The sequence below is a fragment of the Rhinopithecus bieti genome, unplaced genomic scaffold (assembly GCF_001698545.2).
Source record: "Rhinopithecus bieti isolate Rb0 unplaced genomic scaffold, ASM169854v2 scaffold_1070, whole genome shotgun sequence".
Classification (NCBI taxonomy): domain Eukaryota; kingdom Metazoa; phylum Chordata; class Mammalia; order Primates; family Cercopithecidae; genus Rhinopithecus; species Rhinopithecus bieti.
Genome location: NW_016803844.1, coordinates 589,238 through 607,920, shown reverse-complemented (window position 1 = coordinate 607,920; position 18,683 = coordinate 589,238). Strand labels below are relative to the sequence as shown.

General features: G+C 42.6%; 1 protein-coding gene across 8 annotated transcripts in view; it reads right to left on the bottom strand.

Annotated features, from left to right (window-relative positions):
- Window positions 1-2,560: 2,560 nt before the first annotated feature.
- PRICKLE1 (prickle planar cell polarity protein 1) overlaps window positions 2,561-18,683 on the bottom strand; it is a 125,664-nt gene continuing 109,541 nt past the window's right edge. For 5 of the 8 annotated variants that reach the window (XM_017855295.1, XM_017855344.1, XM_017855310.1 and 2 more), the window contains 7 exons: window positions 12,891-13,070; window positions 10,783-10,896; window positions 9,992-10,129; window positions 9,170-9,373; window positions 6,761-6,947; window positions 4,970-5,833; window positions 2,561-4,864 (listed from right to left, as the gene is read on the bottom strand). In XM_017855295.1, the coding sequence (XP_017710784.1) occupies window positions 4,008-4,864; window positions 4,970-5,833; window positions 6,761-6,947; window positions 9,170-9,373; window positions 9,992-10,129; window positions 10,783-10,896; window positions 12,891-13,070 (2,544 nt within the window). In that variant the 3' untranslated portion in view covers window positions 2,561-4,007. The remainder of the gene's footprint in view (window positions 4,865-4,969; window positions 5,834-6,760; window positions 6,948-9,169; window positions 9,374-9,991; window positions 10,130-10,782; window positions 10,897-12,890; window positions 13,071-18,683) is intronic. The other 3 variants (XM_017855300.1, XM_017855329.1, XM_017855321.1) reach the window with 1 other exon arrangement.

The following is an 18,683-nucleotide window of genomic DNA, read 5'->3' as shown; positions in this document are numbered from 1 at the left end:
AGATTAACAGGCGCCTGCCATTAACAGGCGCCTGCCACTACACCCAGCTAATTTTTTTGTATTTTTAGTAGAGATGGCGTTTCACCATGTTGGCCAGGTTGGTCTCGAACTCCTGACTTAGTGATTCGCCTGCCCCCACCTCCCAAATTGCTGGGATTACAGGCGTGAGTCACTGTGCCCGGCCAGTTGCAGCGTTTTAACATTTGATATTTATCAGGCTAAGTGCGGTGGCTCACACCTGTAATCCCAGCATTTTGGGAGGCCCAGGTGGGCAGATTACCTGAGGTCGGGAGTTCAAGACCAGTCTGACAACGATGGAGAAACCCCGTCTCTACTGAAAATACAAAATTAGCTGGGGTGGTAATCCCAGCTACTTGGGAGGTTGAAGCAGGAGAATCGCTGGAACCCAAGAGGTCGAGGTTGCAGTGAGCCGAGATCTCGCCACTGCACTCCAGACTGGGCAACGAGCAAAACTGTCTCAAACAAAACAAAACAAAACAAAAAAATCATATTTATCTCAAGACCCAATTTTGGAGTTTAGTGACTGACCAGATACTTTGAACTCTTGTTAAGTAGATCTAGTAACAACTTTTAGAGTAACTGGGATGGGCCAGGGGCGGAATGATATGGTTTGGCTCTGTGTCCCCATCCAGATCTCATCTCTGTCATCCCCACCTGTGGAGGGAAGGAAATAAGATTATGGGGCCAGTTCCCCCATTCTGTTGTGATAGTGAATTCTCATGAGATCTGATGGTTTTATAACGGGTCTCTTCCCCCTTCGTTTCCTTCACAGAGTCTCTCCATCTGCTGTCATGTAAGACGTTTGCTTTACCTTCTGCCATGATTACGTTTCCTAAGGCCTCCCCAGCCGTGCGGAACTGGGTTAGACCTCTTTCCTTATAAATTACCCAGTCTTGACAGTTATTTGTAGTAATGTGAGAACAGACTAAGACAGCAACTATAGGCTTTATTTTCTTGCCAATTCTTTACAGAACTGTAAGGCAGTTGCTTCCTTCTTCCTTTGTAGATAATCTTCTGTTATTGCTACAAACTGGGATCAATTTTTAAGCTTGAAAGTTACATTACTGCCGGACGCAGTGGCTCACGCCTGTAATCCCCAGCACTTTGGGAGGCTGAGGCGGGTGGATCACCTGAAGGTCAGGAGTTCGAGACCAGCCTGGCCAACTTGGTGAAATCCAGTCTCTACTAAAAATATACAAAATTAGCCGGGCATGGTGGCAGGCACCTGCAATCCCAGCTACTCATGAGGCTGAGACAGGAGAATTGCTTGAACCTGGGAGGCGGAGGTTACTGTGAGCTGAGATCATGCCGATGCACTCCAGCCTGGGCAACAGGAGTGAAACTCCGTCTCAAAAAAAAAAAAAAGAAAGAAAGAAAAAGTTACATTACTATTGTGAATAAGTATCTCTGCACTTCCTTAAGCCTTTCGCAGGCTATGCAACCCTTGTGTTTTGAGAATGTATCTGAAAAGTGAGGGCAGTACCTTCACCTTATACCTGCATTTCTCCACGCTAAGTATCACCTGTTTACTATTTATTATCCATCCTGTATAAGCAACATATTGCAACAGTCTTTTCTAAAAGGATGCCCACTCGTGGCAGCACAGGTTCTGAAAATTTCTTCAAAATCAAGATATCTGCTAATATATTGAGAAGTTGTGATAGAACACTCTCATTTATATTAATGTAAATCAGGAGAATTTCTTTTGGAGGAAAATTGGCAATATCCATCAGTCTTAAATACATAATCTTGTCCCAGTAACTACGCTGCTCCCAATTTATGTGCACATGTGCCAGTGTAGCATAATGTATGAGGAAAGTCAACTCCATCATTAAGAGATTGGTTAAAGATATTCCAAAAGCAGGCTATTAGTCACTGAAAGAGTGGGTAGACCTATATGCACTAATGTGAAATGTCCACATGTAAAGGGGAAAAAAGCAAGTTACAGCACATATAGGTCACTACCACTTTTAAGAGAGACATTTATACGAATGTGCTTTGAATGTCTGAAGGAGACACTAGAACTGGGTAAGAGTGGTTATTTCTAGGGAGAGGAACTGGGGATCTGCGATGAAGAATGGAAAAGAGATGCTCTCTCTGACTTTTGCCCTATTTGAACTTTTTTGTGATGTGTATGCACTTCCTTTTCATTGCTGATGGTTTTTTAAAGGCACCAGACCAGGGACTGTAAGTTACTGAGTAAAGAACTCTCTCACCGCTGGTGCTTTTCTGAAGGGGATCTGTGTAGCCCAGATACAAACCCTTGCGTGGGAAGACTGTCCACCTACTACTTGCTGGTTTACCCTTTGGACTTGTGTCTGTCCTCCCTAAGGCCAAGTTTTCCCCACTCCAGTCTATATGGAAAAAATAATGCCTCTGTGTCTGAAGCCCTATTTCTGGCCTACAAGTGGGGCGTGTGGACACACGAGACAAATGGAGATCTGTTAATGGTAGAGCAACTGCCAAATCATGCCTGAACACAGGCACAAAATGGAAGTTATCTGGATACATTTGCAAATATTTATATTCAGAAAGGTACTTTTGTTATTTATTAAGCGTTTATTTTAAATGCCTCCCCAAAGGTCCTGGATGCCACTAGAACCTTTAGTTAGGACTGAGATGTATATGCAAGAATGGCACATATCAAAATATCTGCTCATTAGTTCAGATCCAACATAAGTTTTCCTTGAACCAGAAACTCATATTAACTTAAAGTACCCAATGGCACAGCATCCTCTAATTTAAAGATTTTAAAACAAAAACATAACCAGAAGACCCAGTTTCCAGAATTTCTGTTAAAGGCCAACAGATTAGTGGGAGGGAAGGAATAAAAAGGAATAACCTCTCTTAAAATAACAAATCTACAAAGTCCTCTGCCACAAAAGCAGATCTTTGTCATTTCCCATGAGATAATCATCACCTTGCTGAAAATGAGAAAGGCACCCTCCGCAGGCAGGGGGAAAAAACCCACTCACTGAAACAGCTTCTACTTGTTTTTACCATATATTCCAGGGGTTATGTGTGGGGGGGTTGTTTTTACATTTATACAGTTTACATTGCTTGACCCATAAATAACACTTGGAAGATTAACAGGGCCATAGTTGTAGAGTATTTACATAGCCCCACCATGCATACAGAGCCTTTTTTAATATTGGAAAAAAAAATCAAAAAAATTGAATTTTCCATCACTAGGCAATAGAAATTTGACCATCTACATTTATAAACCCTGACTAAAATACAAGCAATCAGTTCATCCATAATTCTGGTTCCCTAGCAAATCTAGCACTGCAGCTTAACAAACAGCTTACAATTCAGGGATATAAAAATATCAGTTTTAAAATCTGAACTGTACAGTATATACATTAATATTTGCACCGTTAAATTAGGAATACACTTAAGTCTGTGAAATACTAAGTTATAAATAGCAATGTTTTTTGTTTTTTTTTCAATCTGTAGCTGGCGCTGATACAATACAATGTTTACCTGGCCAAAGAGGGTTGGAAGGGACAAGTTGGCCTCACAATAAGATGCACAGTGTTAGCTAGGTCATCGTGACGGGCATGCCTCACACCAAGACGGACTATCAAGACCTGAACCGACCTGACTTACATAAATGACAAACACTATTGCTTTACAAAGGTGGCTGGAGTTCTCCATCTTCTAAAATCAACACCCACATCCAATCCCCCTGAGACAGCAGCTTGAGTATTCCCTTGAGGATTGGAAACCAAAGCAGCTGTATCGATCTGTAACGCACCCCATAGGCACAAGATGTCACGTCCACCTGGCACCATCCAAGGAGGGTAAATTGGAGAAACCACACCTTTCAAATGTTAATCTGACATTGTAAACAGCAGTTGGGTTCTCATTTACATGGGCAAAGGAAGCACTTTAAACTACTTTCACAACTTTCCTATGGAAGAAAAGGATACGATTCAGATGATTAATGGCTGCGTTTTAAACAAACGCTCCCCGTCACTACTTGGTTAAGAAATAATACAATTTTTGCCCTTGTGTCCCTTTTTCTTCTTGGATTTTGTTGTCCTCTGACCAAACTGAGGGGTGGGGAGTGCGGACGGTGGACTAGAAAGGTCATCTGTATAGTAGGCAAATCTCTGTGGCCGGGGTTGAGGGATTGGTTGTCCAAGAAAATATCCTTCTTCTTCCGAGTCGGAAGAGGAGGAAGAGGAAGAACACCAGGAATCATCATCCTCGCCATAGAGTCCCAGAAATCGATTCATTCCTGGGTTCTGCAGGCCGTAATCGGAAGTGGCATGGGTGTACTGTCCATAAAGATCAGCATTCTGGATGTATGCTTGGATCTCCCGGGCACTTTTATTCTGTATAAATTTCTCATAGTTATCGGGGGTGTGCAGCCTCAGTCTGTCCTTGGGAGAGTATTTTCTTTCTGTAACAAGATTCAGGGCATTGTCGGAGCGCGACTTTCTACTTCTCCTGCGGCGGTGGTGATGAGACCTGGATCCCCTCTCTTCAAAATGGTAGACGCGTCTCCGAGTCCTTTCACTCATCGGAGGCTGCCGGATTTCAATGTCATAGTTCCCATTGTCAATGACATCATCGGAAAACTTGACCTGCTGTGGTCTGGATTGAGACTTGGACCTTCTGAGCACTGGCAGATGTACTGGTTTCTCTTCAGGCAGGATTTTCTCTGGACACAACTCTGAACTTAGACTCTTTAAGGACTCTGCACTCCTGTGCAGCATGGAAGAGTTCAAAGTTCCCATATTGCTCATCTTCTCACAATCTTCTGTTTCCATCTCCTCAAAATTTTGCAGAGAATATAATGATGGCCTTGGCTTGCTTTCTCCATCCACCGAAGCCCCTAGAAGAGACACCAGAACAAGATGTGTTTCTCAGTCATCCTAATATTCAACAATAATTAACAGCTCCTTTTTTTCAAATACCCCATAATCCCTAGATTACGTACCTGTGATATTGGACAATGCCAAAGAATCCATCGAATCCCGAACACTTTGCTCTGGTTTCAGGTCTGACAGACATTCCAGGGAATCTTCATACCACTGGGTTTCATCATGATTATACCCTGAAGCCCCATGGTCCAGATCCAATTCCTGGAGCCTTCTACTGCTTGCAGGGCCTGGGTGGCTGCCATAAGCAGAATCGCCCAGGCCATCTTGTGACTGCACCCAGTACATATCAGACTGGTATTTTTTACTTGCAAGGCTCTGGTTATTTTGCTTTAACTCGGTCTTATTTTTAACCATGTTATCAGATATCCAGTGCTCACTGGCTCGAATATCCATCTCATTGGGCTGTGGCTGAAAGAGGCTTTTATCACCAAACTTGAGGAGGAGCTGTGTCATATAATCTTCATGATCAGCCCATTCTTCAGGGTCCTCTGGAGTTTCATGCTCTACTCTGCCTTTCCAAAATTCTTCACTGGCAAAACTTGTTCCTTGCCTGGAGAGACTCAGATCATCCAATTTTCGAGAGAGGGTGTCATCAGCATTGCCTGAGAGGCCAGGAAACTTATAGTTCAGAGCGGGCGATAAGAGGAGAGACTGTCTACACTGATCTGCTGACCGGCTGCTCTTGCCCATTCGGACACTTCTTCGGGAGTCTCTTGATCGAGCTGACTGAAATGCAGAGTCAGAAGAATCAGAGGCATGGACGTCTTCACCGAGACTGCATGTTTTTGAGCAGTAAATCTGACCCTGTTTGGGAAGGAAGGGACATCCCAACAAAGAGGCTTTACACTGGGCACAAGAAAAGCACGCTTCCGTGGCGTGCCAGTGCTGCCCGTCATAGGTCATCTGCGCATGGTCCACACCTGTTTTGAAAAGGACAGAATAAATAACAAGTTATGGTTTAATGCCCGAAACAAGGTATAAGGAAGAAATGAAGAAAATAAAGATTACGGGTATGGGGAGCCGTGTGGGTGACACTGATACAATTAATCCTCATTCTTTGTGGATTCTGTATTTGTGAATTTGCCTACTCATAAAAATTTATTCACAACCCCCAAACTAATATTGGGAACACTTTCATGGTCATTCGCAGATGTGCAGAGTGGTAAAAATATGAATTGAACCAACACGCACTGATCCAGGAGATGCTCCAGCTTTTTGTTTCAGCTCTCATATTGTAGACAAGTGTCGTATTCCTGGTCTATCTACTGCCATGTTTTCTGCGTTTTTGTGCTTTTTTTTGGTGAGTTTGCTATTTAAAATGACCCCAAGTGTAATGCTGACAGTGCTGAAACGCTGTCATGTTCCTAAGGGCAAGAAGGCTGTGATGTGCCTTATGGAGAAAAGACGTATTACATAAGCTCCTAATCTTGAGTATGGTACTACTGGCTGTGAATTCAATATTAATGCGTCAACAATGTACATTCAATAAAGCAGTGGCTTTAAGCAAAAACACACATGAAACAAGATTATGCATTGATGGGTTGATGAAACTGCTGTGCCCAGAGGCTCACAGGAACCTAACCCTGTATTCCCCCACGAGCAACGGTTCAGTGTTCACTAATCCAGCCTTTGCAGTAACTTCACAGAACACAACTACTGCGAATAGCAAGAATCGACTCTGTTCACTTGTCAAATTTCATCAGCTGGAACATTTAAGATCTGTACATTTCACTGTATGTAAATTATACCTCAACTTTAAAAAACAGAAAAGAAAAAATAAGACTGTGGATAATTCTAGACAGACTAATGGCTAGGTGACAGGGCAGACGGGCTGGCTGTGGACTTACCAATATGTTCCCCACAGGTTTCACAGTACTCCGCATAGAGAGACTCAAAACAGCCACAGCAGAAGGGACGGCCATCCTTCATGATATACCTCTGCCCTCCCAGGACCGTTTCACACTCAAGGCAGCAGAAGTGTTTCATGTGCCAATGGCGACCCTCAGCTTCTGTGCACTCATCAGCAAAAATTATCTTCAAAAAGAAACGTGAAACCAGAGAATGAAAGAAAATCATTAGGAACTATTTTAAAGGCCAAGTAACTGCATGTTTTTTGGGCAATGGACAGACACTGGCTCTAAAAAAATCAAATAGCTAACCTTGTTTCTTAGAGTCACAAGCTTAAATCTAACCTGATTTAGCTACAAACTACAGCATAAATTGAGAGTACTGAAAAAAGAGTAAATAATAAATGCTTGCTTCAACTTGACAAAACAGAATTCTACACTGGAAGTATTTCACTGGGTCGTATTTTTGCTCCCCAGTAACATTTCCTTGGCATAATCTGGCAAAGAACACATTAACACGGAAATAATTTAGTGAAATAATTTGGTGTTTCAGTAGAAAGAAAACTCATAAAAATGTCTGTGGACTCAACACAGTTATAGCTACACAGATGCTGGAACTGAGTGAACAGCATTTGTGTTGATAATGCTTTATTTGACCTGGTGGCCATCTCCAGATTAAGGACTCTATTTTTTGAGACAGGGTCTCACTTGTAGCCCAGGCTGGAGCACAGTGGCACAATCATAGCTCACTGCAGCCTCAGACTCCTGGGCTTGAGCGATCCTCCCACCTCCGCCTCCTGAGTAGCTAGGACCACAAGGGCACAACCACCATGCCCAGCTAATTTGAAAAACATTTTGGGACAGAAATGGGGTCTCACCATGGGGTCCAGGCTGGTTCTTTTATTTTATTTATTTTTATTTTTTTGAGATGGAGTCTCACTCTGTCACCACGCTGGAGTGCAGTGGCATGACCTCGGCTCACTGCAACCTCCGCCTCCTGGGTTCAAGCAATTCTCCTGCCTCAGCTTCGCGAGTAGCTGCAACTACAGGCACCCGCCACCATGCCCAGCTAATTTTTGTATTTTTAGTAGAGATGGGGTTTCACCATGTTGGCCAGGATGGTCTCTATCTCTTGATCTCATGATCCGCCCGCCTTGGCCTCCCAAAGTGCTGGGATTACAGGCATGAGTCACCGAGCCTGGAAGGTTCTTCTATTTTTTTATATTTTTGGTTTCCAAAATATGTTCAGTGGAGCGCGGTGGCTCACCCTGGTATTCCCAGCACGTTGGGAGGCCGAGGCAGTCCAATCTCTTGGGGTCAGGAATTCGAGACCAGCCTGGCCAACACGGTGAAGCCCGCCTCTGCTAAAAATACAAAAAAAATTAGCTGGGCGTGGTAGCAGGCACCTGTAATCCCAGCTACTCGGGAGGCTGAGGTGCAAGAATCACTTGAACACAGGAGGCGGAGGTTGCCATGAGCCGAGATTGCACCACGGCACTCCAGCCTCGGCAACAGAGAGCAACTCCATCTCAAAAAAATTAAAAAAACCAAAACCAAAACCAAAATATGTTCAAAGAGAACATTGTTGAAAAAAAGTATCAAATAAATGAATGTATAAAAATAAAAACAAAGTTTATTGTCACACATGAAAGGAAGCTAAGAAGATACAATGAGTAAATGCAATGAGGCACCCTGGATTGATCTTGGATAAGAAAAGGAACATTTGTTACAAAACTAGGAAAATCGAAACAAAGACTATGATTTAGTTAACGGTATTATACTGATGATAATTTCCTAGTTTGGATACATATATTATGGTTATGTAAGATGTTAGCATCAGGGGAAGCTGGGAGAAGGGCATACAGGACCTCTCTGTAACAGCTTTGCAATTCTTCTGTAAATCTAAAATTATTTTAAAATAAAAAGCTAAAGGGAAAAAATTTGTCCTTTCAAGCCATCATCCATTCCCGCCTTCCCCCAGGGTAACTACTACTAATTTGGTATTTGTCTTTCCATACCTTTTCTGAGTATAAACAAATACATATATCATATTGTTTTTTAAATCCTTAACAAAAAAAGACCATCTACTACATGTTCTTCTGCAACTTGTATTTTCTCACAACGCACTGAAGATATAATACTTATCAAAGTACACAGACATCTGCTTCCCTTCTATTAGGTAGGTGCAAAAGTAATTGCGGTTTTGACCATTACGGCAAAAAACCGCAATTACTTTTGCACCAACCAAATATAGATTACTTCATTGTATGAATGTACAGGGTTTTCTTTAAAACATGCACACAGAACAAAATCCAGGAAATTTTAATATTTTGCTTAGATGTAAACAGTGGAATATTGGCTTAATCTAAGCTTATTTTTCCCAGTGTGAAAGGATGAACTTTTTTTTACCTCGTCACATGCCGAGCACCGTGGTTTGAGCAGTTCTGCATGGTGCCTGCCACAGTGAATTTTTCCATCCTGATAAAAATAGATGAGGTCGACCAGCAGCTCATTGCACGTGAAGCAGACAAAACAGGATGGGTGCCAGCACACGCCAGGGCCCGCGCGGGAGGCGAACACTGCAACTTCACCTCCGTTTATCTTCAACCCACACTACAAACAAATGGGGTTGAATGTAAAAGGATCATTTTTTAAAGACGGGATTCTCAGGCTTTCCTACTTTAGGATAAATCTCGAATTTGTCAGGAATGTGTTTATTTTTGCCACCTCTGTTAGTGATTAAATAGCTCTTTAATGCTGGATTACTGGTGATTCTCCACTGTAAGGTACGTGTCTCAGACATACTACGACTTTCTAAGGACGGTGTAATGTGATTCACACAAATAGTGGTTTTCCTGTGCCAGCCTCCTGCTGGATACATTTCCTACTCTGAGAACTGCCAGCAAAGATCTGAATGTCTTCATTATGTTTCTGCCTCTTTTGAATACGAGATGTATCCTAGCACCTACCTCCATGCCAGGATCCTACCAAAGGCAGGATTTCACCCAATGTTTGCACAGGGGTGACTGACTCCTGCTGTCATACACAGCAGTGTAGCTAGTTACAAATATGAAACATGAATTGCTATTTAATAAAAAGCCAGGCTGTCTTCCTCTCATTTTTTGGAGGCTTTCAGGGCCCACACCTCTGCTAGCCCAGTCACCTACCCCTAACTATCCACCCCATCCGCATCACTGCCACAAGCTACACATCGGAGAAGGGGCTGCCCACCTGCTCACACACAGCATGCATGACTGCTCTGGACAGAAGCTTAATTGTTCCTCTTCCCAGTGCTTCTTTCTTCCGCTGAGCACTGAACACCTGCAATTCTTTTTTCTCCTCTTCACTCAAAGACTGGCAATACCGCACCTTCACAGAAAGCAAAACAGAAACACCACACTGAGTGCACACTCTTTCTCACCAGTTCTCTACTTCCAGAGTTTCAGGAAATAAAATAGTAAGTTTAGCTCGCCTGTGTCACACCTCCATGATTTTAAAATGACACCATATCCGAATTTTACAGCCTCTCTAGAAAAAGGGAAATGCAACGTGAAGGAATAGTCTTTTTTTTTTTTTAATAAGAAATGTTTAATTGAAAACCCTTATCAGCACAGACATTAAAAAGAAAATAGGACATTAACCTTTCCACAAAAGGTTTAAACTTGTTAACTGCCACTTTTACTCTCCATTCTACATACACTCAACTCAACTGCAGGCCTGAATGACCATAAAGCATTCACTCTGGATGCAGGGGCAGGGAAATCTCAGGCATTTGTAGGTTCCTCATCATTGGTGGCTGGCTGCAAACACTATAAAAAGCAACTTGTGTTAAGTTTATTACACTGATACTCTTTTCCCTCTTCTCTCAACGAATGGAAAGCTGTATTCTCTGGCCAAATTTTAACTAAAGGAAGGCAAAAGAGAGCCCTCACCAGTGAGGATTTGGGGTTTATGAGCAGCATCTCAATGCTTCTCATGCATTTTTTTCTTTTTTCTAATTAGCCTTCTTCCGGCTATTTTACCTCATTATCATGTGGTGGTAACTGGTACAAAAGCTGTTTAATCCGATGCTTCTCTCCAGGGCTGTTAACGTAAGGAACCTTTTCCTCTGGTAAGCAAGCAAAATAGAGCTGGATCTGCATAAGAGACAGTGAGAATGGTATCAGAATACAGAACTGAGCATTTCAGCTCACTTAATCTTTAAAAGTTAACTTTCCCTAGGCACAGGGTTTGGCCTCTTGTAGCTAATGAGAAGACCAGCTGAGCCAACTCAGCAGAACTGCAAACCTTCAGATAACTAGCACCCAGCTGCTAAATTGCTCTTCACGAATGTAATTTGTAGTGAAAATTAGGGACATCATAAATTATGCACCATAAAATATGCACATTTAAGACTACTCTTCCTGGTGGTGTGGCTCACGCCTGTCATCCCAGCGCTCTGGGAGGCCAAGGCTGGTGGATCACCTGAGGTCAGGAGTTTGAGACCAGCCTGGCCAACGTGGTGAAACCCTCTCTCTACTAAAACTACAAAAATTAGCTGGGCGTGGTGCTGCACACCTGTAATCCTAGCTACTCGGGAGGCTGAGGCAGGAGAATCGCTTGAACCCAGGAGGCGGAGGTGGCAGTGAGCCAAGATCGCGCCACTGCACTCCAGCCGGGGGGACAGAGGAAGACTCCATCTCAAAAAAAAAAAAAAAAAAAAGACTACTCTTCCTCAGCCAATCTTCCAACGGGTCATCTAAGAGATCAGCAAGAGAGAGAGTCCTGGGTGAATTCTGCAAATTACCACACAGACTATGTGACATGGCCCAAAATCCACCCAGTACACAAACACACTGAATTTGCTCTCTGAATTTTACACATCACAAAGACAAAAGCTGTTTAACTAAATGTTGTAAACTCTTCTTTATCAGGTGGTCTCAAACATCAGCTTTCTTTGCTTCCAGTCTCTCCAGGGTAATTGGAGAGAAGCCATATTGAGCTGTACTTTGCTCATTCTGAAAGGAAAACTTAATTTCTGCCTGTTTGTTTTCTGATATCTTTAAAAGAACATCCCTTAATGACTACTGCAAAGGATACTGCAGAGCTGAGAAGGAATAAAAGAAAAAAAAAGACAGGAGACAGGAATTTAGGGCCTGTCTACTTCAATACCTTAGTACCACACAAAACCTACCCACCCTAAGATGTAAGAAGGGATTCTCTCTAAGTAGTTTGTCCAAATACTGCTTTTCTAACTGCTTTGCCAGTACTCCACCCTCTCCCCATTCTATCAGCTCTAGAAGCTTTTTATAGTTATAAATACTTATTGAATATCAGCTACATGCGTGCCAGGTATTGTGCTATGCCATGGATAAATAAGGATACCCTATTCTCAAAAAATGTCCCACCCTACAGGAAACAGAACCCTAAATCAGAAGCAAAGCAACCACACACCCCACTGTCAACTTTATTTTCAAATGATGCCTTTGTTCTTTTAATAATATCACCAGTGATTTTCAACAAGTTAATCATTGTAAAGATATTGGGAAAATTAAATAGGCATATAGAATGTTCTCATCTTCCTTAAAATAACAATACAAACAAAGCATAAAATTAACTCTTTAATTTTTTTCCCCAATCCCTGTGGTGTGACAGGCTCTTTTATATGCAAAGTTATCAAAGGTCAAATGTCTAAGCAGTAACACTTCAGAGGGTTTCTGATAGCTTGCCATCTCGCTTCCAAAGCAAAAGCATTGCTGAGAACTGGCATGGAAACTTTTTTCTTTTATTGCCTTTTTGTTGTCACAGAAGTTTTCCGAAAGGTAAATTCCTCTCACTCTCAAGAGGGATTCATCCAAAATACACATAACCAATGCATATGTAGTACTCCGGATTTCATTCATTAGAGCAAAAATGGGATCCTTATGAGGTGGGATCCTTATGAGGCTTCTGGAACCATGGGTACGACAAGACTGGAAACTTCCATTGAGAAACTAAATATGACCTTCAAAGCCATACAAAGAAGAATAAGGACTGAGGAGGGTGGTATTCCAGCATCTCAGTGATGTTCTATCCATTTGCAAAATAATGTTCTGAAGTCTGAACTCACACTGAAAAACAAAGAGTAAATATAGGATGATGAAGTTCCTACCTGCTCTGGTCTCAGGCCCGGGGGAACCCAGGCGTACTCCTCCAACGCACAGCCAGAGTCATCATCTGATGTGGAACTTCTCTGACAGCCAAAGGCCAGCTTGCTCATTTTGGGCTCCATCTCCAAAGGCATAAACTTTAAAGCCTGGTTTCTCAGGCACAGGACATCAAACAATGGCTGCTGTGGACAACATAAGAAAAAACAAAGACATCTAAAACCTGAATGCATGTCTCTTACTCTGACCTAGAGCTTTTACTGAATGCTGTTAACACACAGCTGGGCCCAGAGAAAGTAACCAAATTACTACTGTCGCCACCCCCCAGCCCCCAGGCCCCCTGAAATTCAAAATTTAGAGCTATATAATTTGGTAGTAGTCCTTTTGCCAGCTCAGAATTTCAGAACATGCCACCAAAGCTAGTTTATTTCCAGGAGCCTTTAAAAGGTGCCTCTCTATAGTCAATTCCTTAGAAAAGTTCTCAAGAAAGTTGATGTGTTGACTTTCTAACTTGCCCACAAATCCTTATGACATCCTATAAGTTGTAGAAAGAAGTGTCAGGGATCAGGCCATCTGCCTTGCCCACTACTATGCCCCATGAAAAATGGCTCAAGACCCCACTTGGTCCCCCGTATTTCCTAAGCAATTTTTCCAACCGAGGCAGTGCTGCCTTCTGAGAGTGGGTCCACTCAGCCAAACTGCTTAGGTTTCAGATTTTTTTTTCTTTTTGAGACGGAGTCTCGCTCTGTTGCAGGTTTCAGATTTCTAATTATGTTTTGTAAGACACTAACTGAGTTTACACACAAAATAGAAATAGCACAATTAAATCCTTATACTGCACATTAAATCCTCAAGCCTTTACTAAGGGCTAAAGTCAGCCAGACATTCATCAATGAGTTCCTTCAACAAACAGTCTGAATACAGAACTATGTGAAAATAAAATCCAGCTTGGTGACTGTTAATGTTTAATTGCATCATAAGCAGGCATTCACTGAAAAGTTATGCAGTCAGTGCCTACTATGTGTGAAATGTCATCAGCCTGCTATGGGCAGAGAAAGATGTAAATCCTCCTGTGAATAAAAAGCCTCCTTGGATGAAGGGCTATGAAAGAGTCAAGACAACATTCCCTGCCCTACAACCTTTGCTATTACCATTTATGTTCTTTGTCTCTTCTGATTCTGAAAAATCATCCCTCATCCCAGGACACAAAGAAAAAAATAATAATATCAGAACTTTCAGAACCAGATGGAGAGATGGAGCTTTTTTATACCTGGCCCTTTCACCCACAAAAAAATGGTGTAAAAAAAGAAAATTATATATAATTATCCCGACTCAATCATTTTAGAGAAAACAAGGTTCAGGAAAGTCAAGAGACTTGTCCAAGGTCATATGGCTAAAAGCCAGAGTCTAGTCACACATACAAACTGACACGTCAGACTTCCAAAACTTCTTTTGCCTTAATAAACCTTCTTCCATCTCAGGAAGGATGTCAAAAACAAAAAGAAGTTCTCATTTGCTTAAACAAGTGGGAAGGGCAGTGAAAACCCATACACTTTCAGCCTGAGACTAAGTCATTTTCCAGCAACTATCTCAATTCAACTCTAAATACTAAGAGTGTTGAAAAATACTACCTATTAAAACCTTTGATTATTGGCTGGGTGAGGTAGCTCACACCTGTAATCCCAGCAGGGGCTGAGGCGGATGGATCACAAGGTCAGGAGTTTGAGCCCAGCCTGGCCAATATGGTGAAACCCTGTCTCTACTAAAAACACAAAAATTAGCCAGGCGTGGTGGTGGGTGCCTGTAATCCCAGCTACTCAGGAGGCTGAGGCAGGAGAATTGCTTGAAACCAGGAGGCGGAGGTTGCAGTGAGCTGAGATTTTACCCCTGGACTCCAGTCTGGGCGACAGAGCGAGACTCCGTCTCGAAAAAAATAAAATAAAATAAAACCCGATTAAAATGTTTGGTGTTTCTTTTATCAGCCGACAAATGGCCGGGCGTGGTGTGGCTCAAGCCTGTAATCCCAGCACTTTGGGAGGCCGAGACGGGTGGATCACGAGGTCAGGAGATCGAGACCATCCTGGCTAACACGGTGAAACCCCGTCTCTACTAAAATACAAAAAACTAGCTGGGCGAGGTGGCGGGCGCCTGTAGTCCCAGCTACTCGGGAGGCTGAGGCAGGAGAATGGCGTAAACCCGGGAGGCGGAGCTTGCAGTGAGCTGAGATCTGGCCACTGCACTCCAGTCCGGGCGACAGAGCGAGACTCCGCCTCAAAAAAAATAAAATAAAATAAATAAATGATAGGACATTGAGAAAATTAACATTGTAACAAATGAAGGGCAAGCACCTCATAGCTACAATCTATATTAGCAGTAGGAGCAATGCCACACATATATTATTCCAACTAATAAATTTAACTTGCATTCACCCTGAACAAAAAGTGAAGATGACCTCATTTCCTACACTACCATTGGGAGGTTATGACCTTTTAAACAAGGCATTATTTCACACAGGTGCAACTCATTCACGTCTTGACTAAGGAAAGGCTTTCTAAACATAGGCATATTCCTCTGATTCCTCAATAAAAAAGGATGTGTTAATGAGTCAGAAAATGTCTTGGATATTTTGAAAAAACTACTCCCACATGTCAAAGGAAGGGAACCAGAGGTTAAGAATTTAATTAGTAACTCTAAAACTCCTACCAGGAGAATGAGTGCCTTCAATGCAATTTAACCCAAATCATGAAATACGAACATCTGCCCCCTGCTAAATCAGGCTAAGTGAGGAGACACTAAGGTATTCGCTCTGCAGACTTACAAAGAACATAAATATTCAATAGAACCTAAAAATTAAATGCCACTGGATTATAAAACAAGAGAAAACATCACAAATTAAGACAAGCCATGGATTTTCCAAGCTAGCACAAAGATACCAAGTGCCGAAGATCTGAATTACTTTTACAGCTGTACTCCCTGATTAGCCTTTTGTGAAAAATGTACAGTATATTACTATCCTAATCAAGGTAAATCAACGTTAGCACTACATGCCACAATCCCACCATCCCCTCCTCCCAATCACCTGGAAGTTCTGGCCACATCTCAAACTTACAATTCCCACAAGTTCATTCCAGCCTTTCAACAAATTACATTGAGGACTGACTGTCATTCACGCACAAAGTAAAGAGTCCAACTGAGGAACCTTGAGTGACAATATCCTTTCCATTATAGGCATGGCTTTGTGTTTCATTTGTTAGCAGACAGTTAACTTACTTCTCCATGCCTGGCTGGTACCATTAGTGTTACGGCATTTAATCACTCTATCAAGCAACCCACTGTAAGTGGTGTCTCATTTAACAGATGGGGAAACTGAGCCTCAGAGCAATATGCCTCAGGGTCAATTGTCCAAGATCAGTAAGTGGTCTTAGGATCGGTCTTGGCTGTGATCCTAAACCCCTGCAACCCCAAGCTGCCTCCTGTGGGGAGTGTTGATGGAGCCAATTCCCTTTTCTTGGTGAATCAGCCAAGCTACTGCGCTGCAGACACACAAAATGACACAACTGGAGGGTAGTCCACTTCACCCACAGAAGGCATTTTAAGGATATACAGTCAAAAAGGATTGTAAAATGTCAATGGTCTCATGAGCACTTGGTTCAGAGTTTATTCACTGAGGAAAGTTTTTCTTTTTCCTTTATATCAGAGAATATTTAAAATGACAAAACATTACATTCACTGGCAAGTTCTCAGAGCTCATCAAAACACAAACATTTAAAAAATGTTGGCTGGGTGCAGTGGCTCACACCTGTAATCCCAGCATTTTGGGAGGCTGAAGCAGGCAGACCACCTGAGGTCAGGAGTTCAAGACCAGCCTGGCCAACGTAGTGAAACCCCCTATCTACTAAAATATAAAATTAGCTGGGCATGGTGGTATGTGTCTGTAATCTCAGCTACTCAGGAGGTTGAGGCAGGAGAATTGCTTGAACCGGAAGTTGCAGTGAGCCCAGATCACACCATTGCAGCCTGGGTGACGAGAGCAAAACTTCATCTCAAAAAAAAAACAAAAACCAAAAGTTATATGGCATGGCCTCCACTGGGACCAGGCTGTGCTAAGAGTCACTACATCATCACTAGCAACTTCTTTTTTCTTTTCCTTTCTTTTTTTGAGTTTTGCTCTTGTTGCCCAGGCTGGGCGCGATCTTGTCTTACTGCAACCTCCGCCTCCCGGGTTCAAGCAATTCTCCTGCCTCAGCCTCCCAAGTAGCTAGGATTACAGGCATGCACCACCATGCCCGGCTAATTTCATATTTTTAGTAGAGACAGGGTTTCTCCATGTCTGTCAGGCTGGTCTTGAACTCCTGACCTTAGGTGATCTGCCCACTTCGGCCTCCCAGAGTGCTGCGATTAAAGGCGTGAGCCACTGCACCCGGCTAATTTTGTATTTTTACTAGAGATGGGGTTTCTCCATGTTGGTCAGGCTGGTCTCAAACTCCTGACCTCAGGTGATCTGCCCGCTTTGGCCTCCCAAATTGCTAGGATTACAGGCATGAGCCATGGTACCTGGCTTCTAGCAACTTCTTTACCTGATAACACAAAAACTTCAATTTAGATTTTTCTTTTTCCTATTTATCTGTCACCGAAGCTGGAGTGCAGTGGCTCACTGCAGCCTATCTACCTCCCAGGTCCAAGCAATCCTCCTACCTCAGCCTCCCAAGTAGCTGGGATCACGGGCATGTGCCACCACACCAAAGTTTTTTGTTTTTGATTTTTGTAGAGATGGGGTCTCCCTATGTTGCCCAGGCTGGTCTCAAACTCCTGGACTCAAAATATCCTCCTGCCTCGGCCTCCCCAAATGCTGGGATTAAAGGTGTGAGCCATGGCATCTGACTTTTTTTATTTTTAAAGATTGCTTGTACTTGCCAAGAGATCCTGAGAGTCTGTTCTTAAGTATATCAGTCAGGTGAAAGCAGTGGCAGCTAAACATAGTTCTTACGCTTATAAAAAGTTACACTAAAAATTATGAAAATGTGGCTGGGTATGGTGGCTCATGCATGTAATCCCAGCACTTTGGGAGGCTGAGGCGGGTGGATCACCTGAGGTCAGGAGTTTGAGACCAGCCTGACCAACATGGAGAAATCCTGTCTCTACTAAAAATACAAAATTATCCAGGCGTGGTGCACACCTGTAATCCCAGCTACTCGGGAGGCTGAGGAAGGAGAATCGCTTGAAGCCAGGAGGTGGCAGTTGCAGTGAGCTGAGATCATGCCATTGCACTCCAGCCTGGGCAAGAAAAGCAAAACTCCATCTCATAACAAAACAAAACAAAGCAAACAAACAAACAAACAAAATCATATATACACACACACACACATATGTATGTATATGTGACCTCACAATATCCCTTCCTTAGGCATTTACATCACTATATGGTATTTACTTTGGCAGCACAGAAGGAAGAAGGGAGCCTGGCCATTCCTTCTGCTCGGGGTCATAGCTAAGGGTCTTCCTGAGGATACCTAACCATGGCTGTATGCAGTCTGCCAAAACATCATGTTTTAAGCCAAGCATATGAGACCACAGGTAAATCAGACCTAATAGAAAAATTGTAATAACTTTATTTTCAGGTATTATCTCTTAAGGTTGATGACATGAAACGGGCAGAATCAGTTTAAAAGTAGTCTGCATTATAATGGAAATAGAACTATTCAAAGTTGGGGTTATGACAGAGTAAAACTTTTTTTTTATGATGCTTCTTTTTTTCTTTTGTAGAACCATGCTTAGATGAACTAACAGTGGCCCTGCTC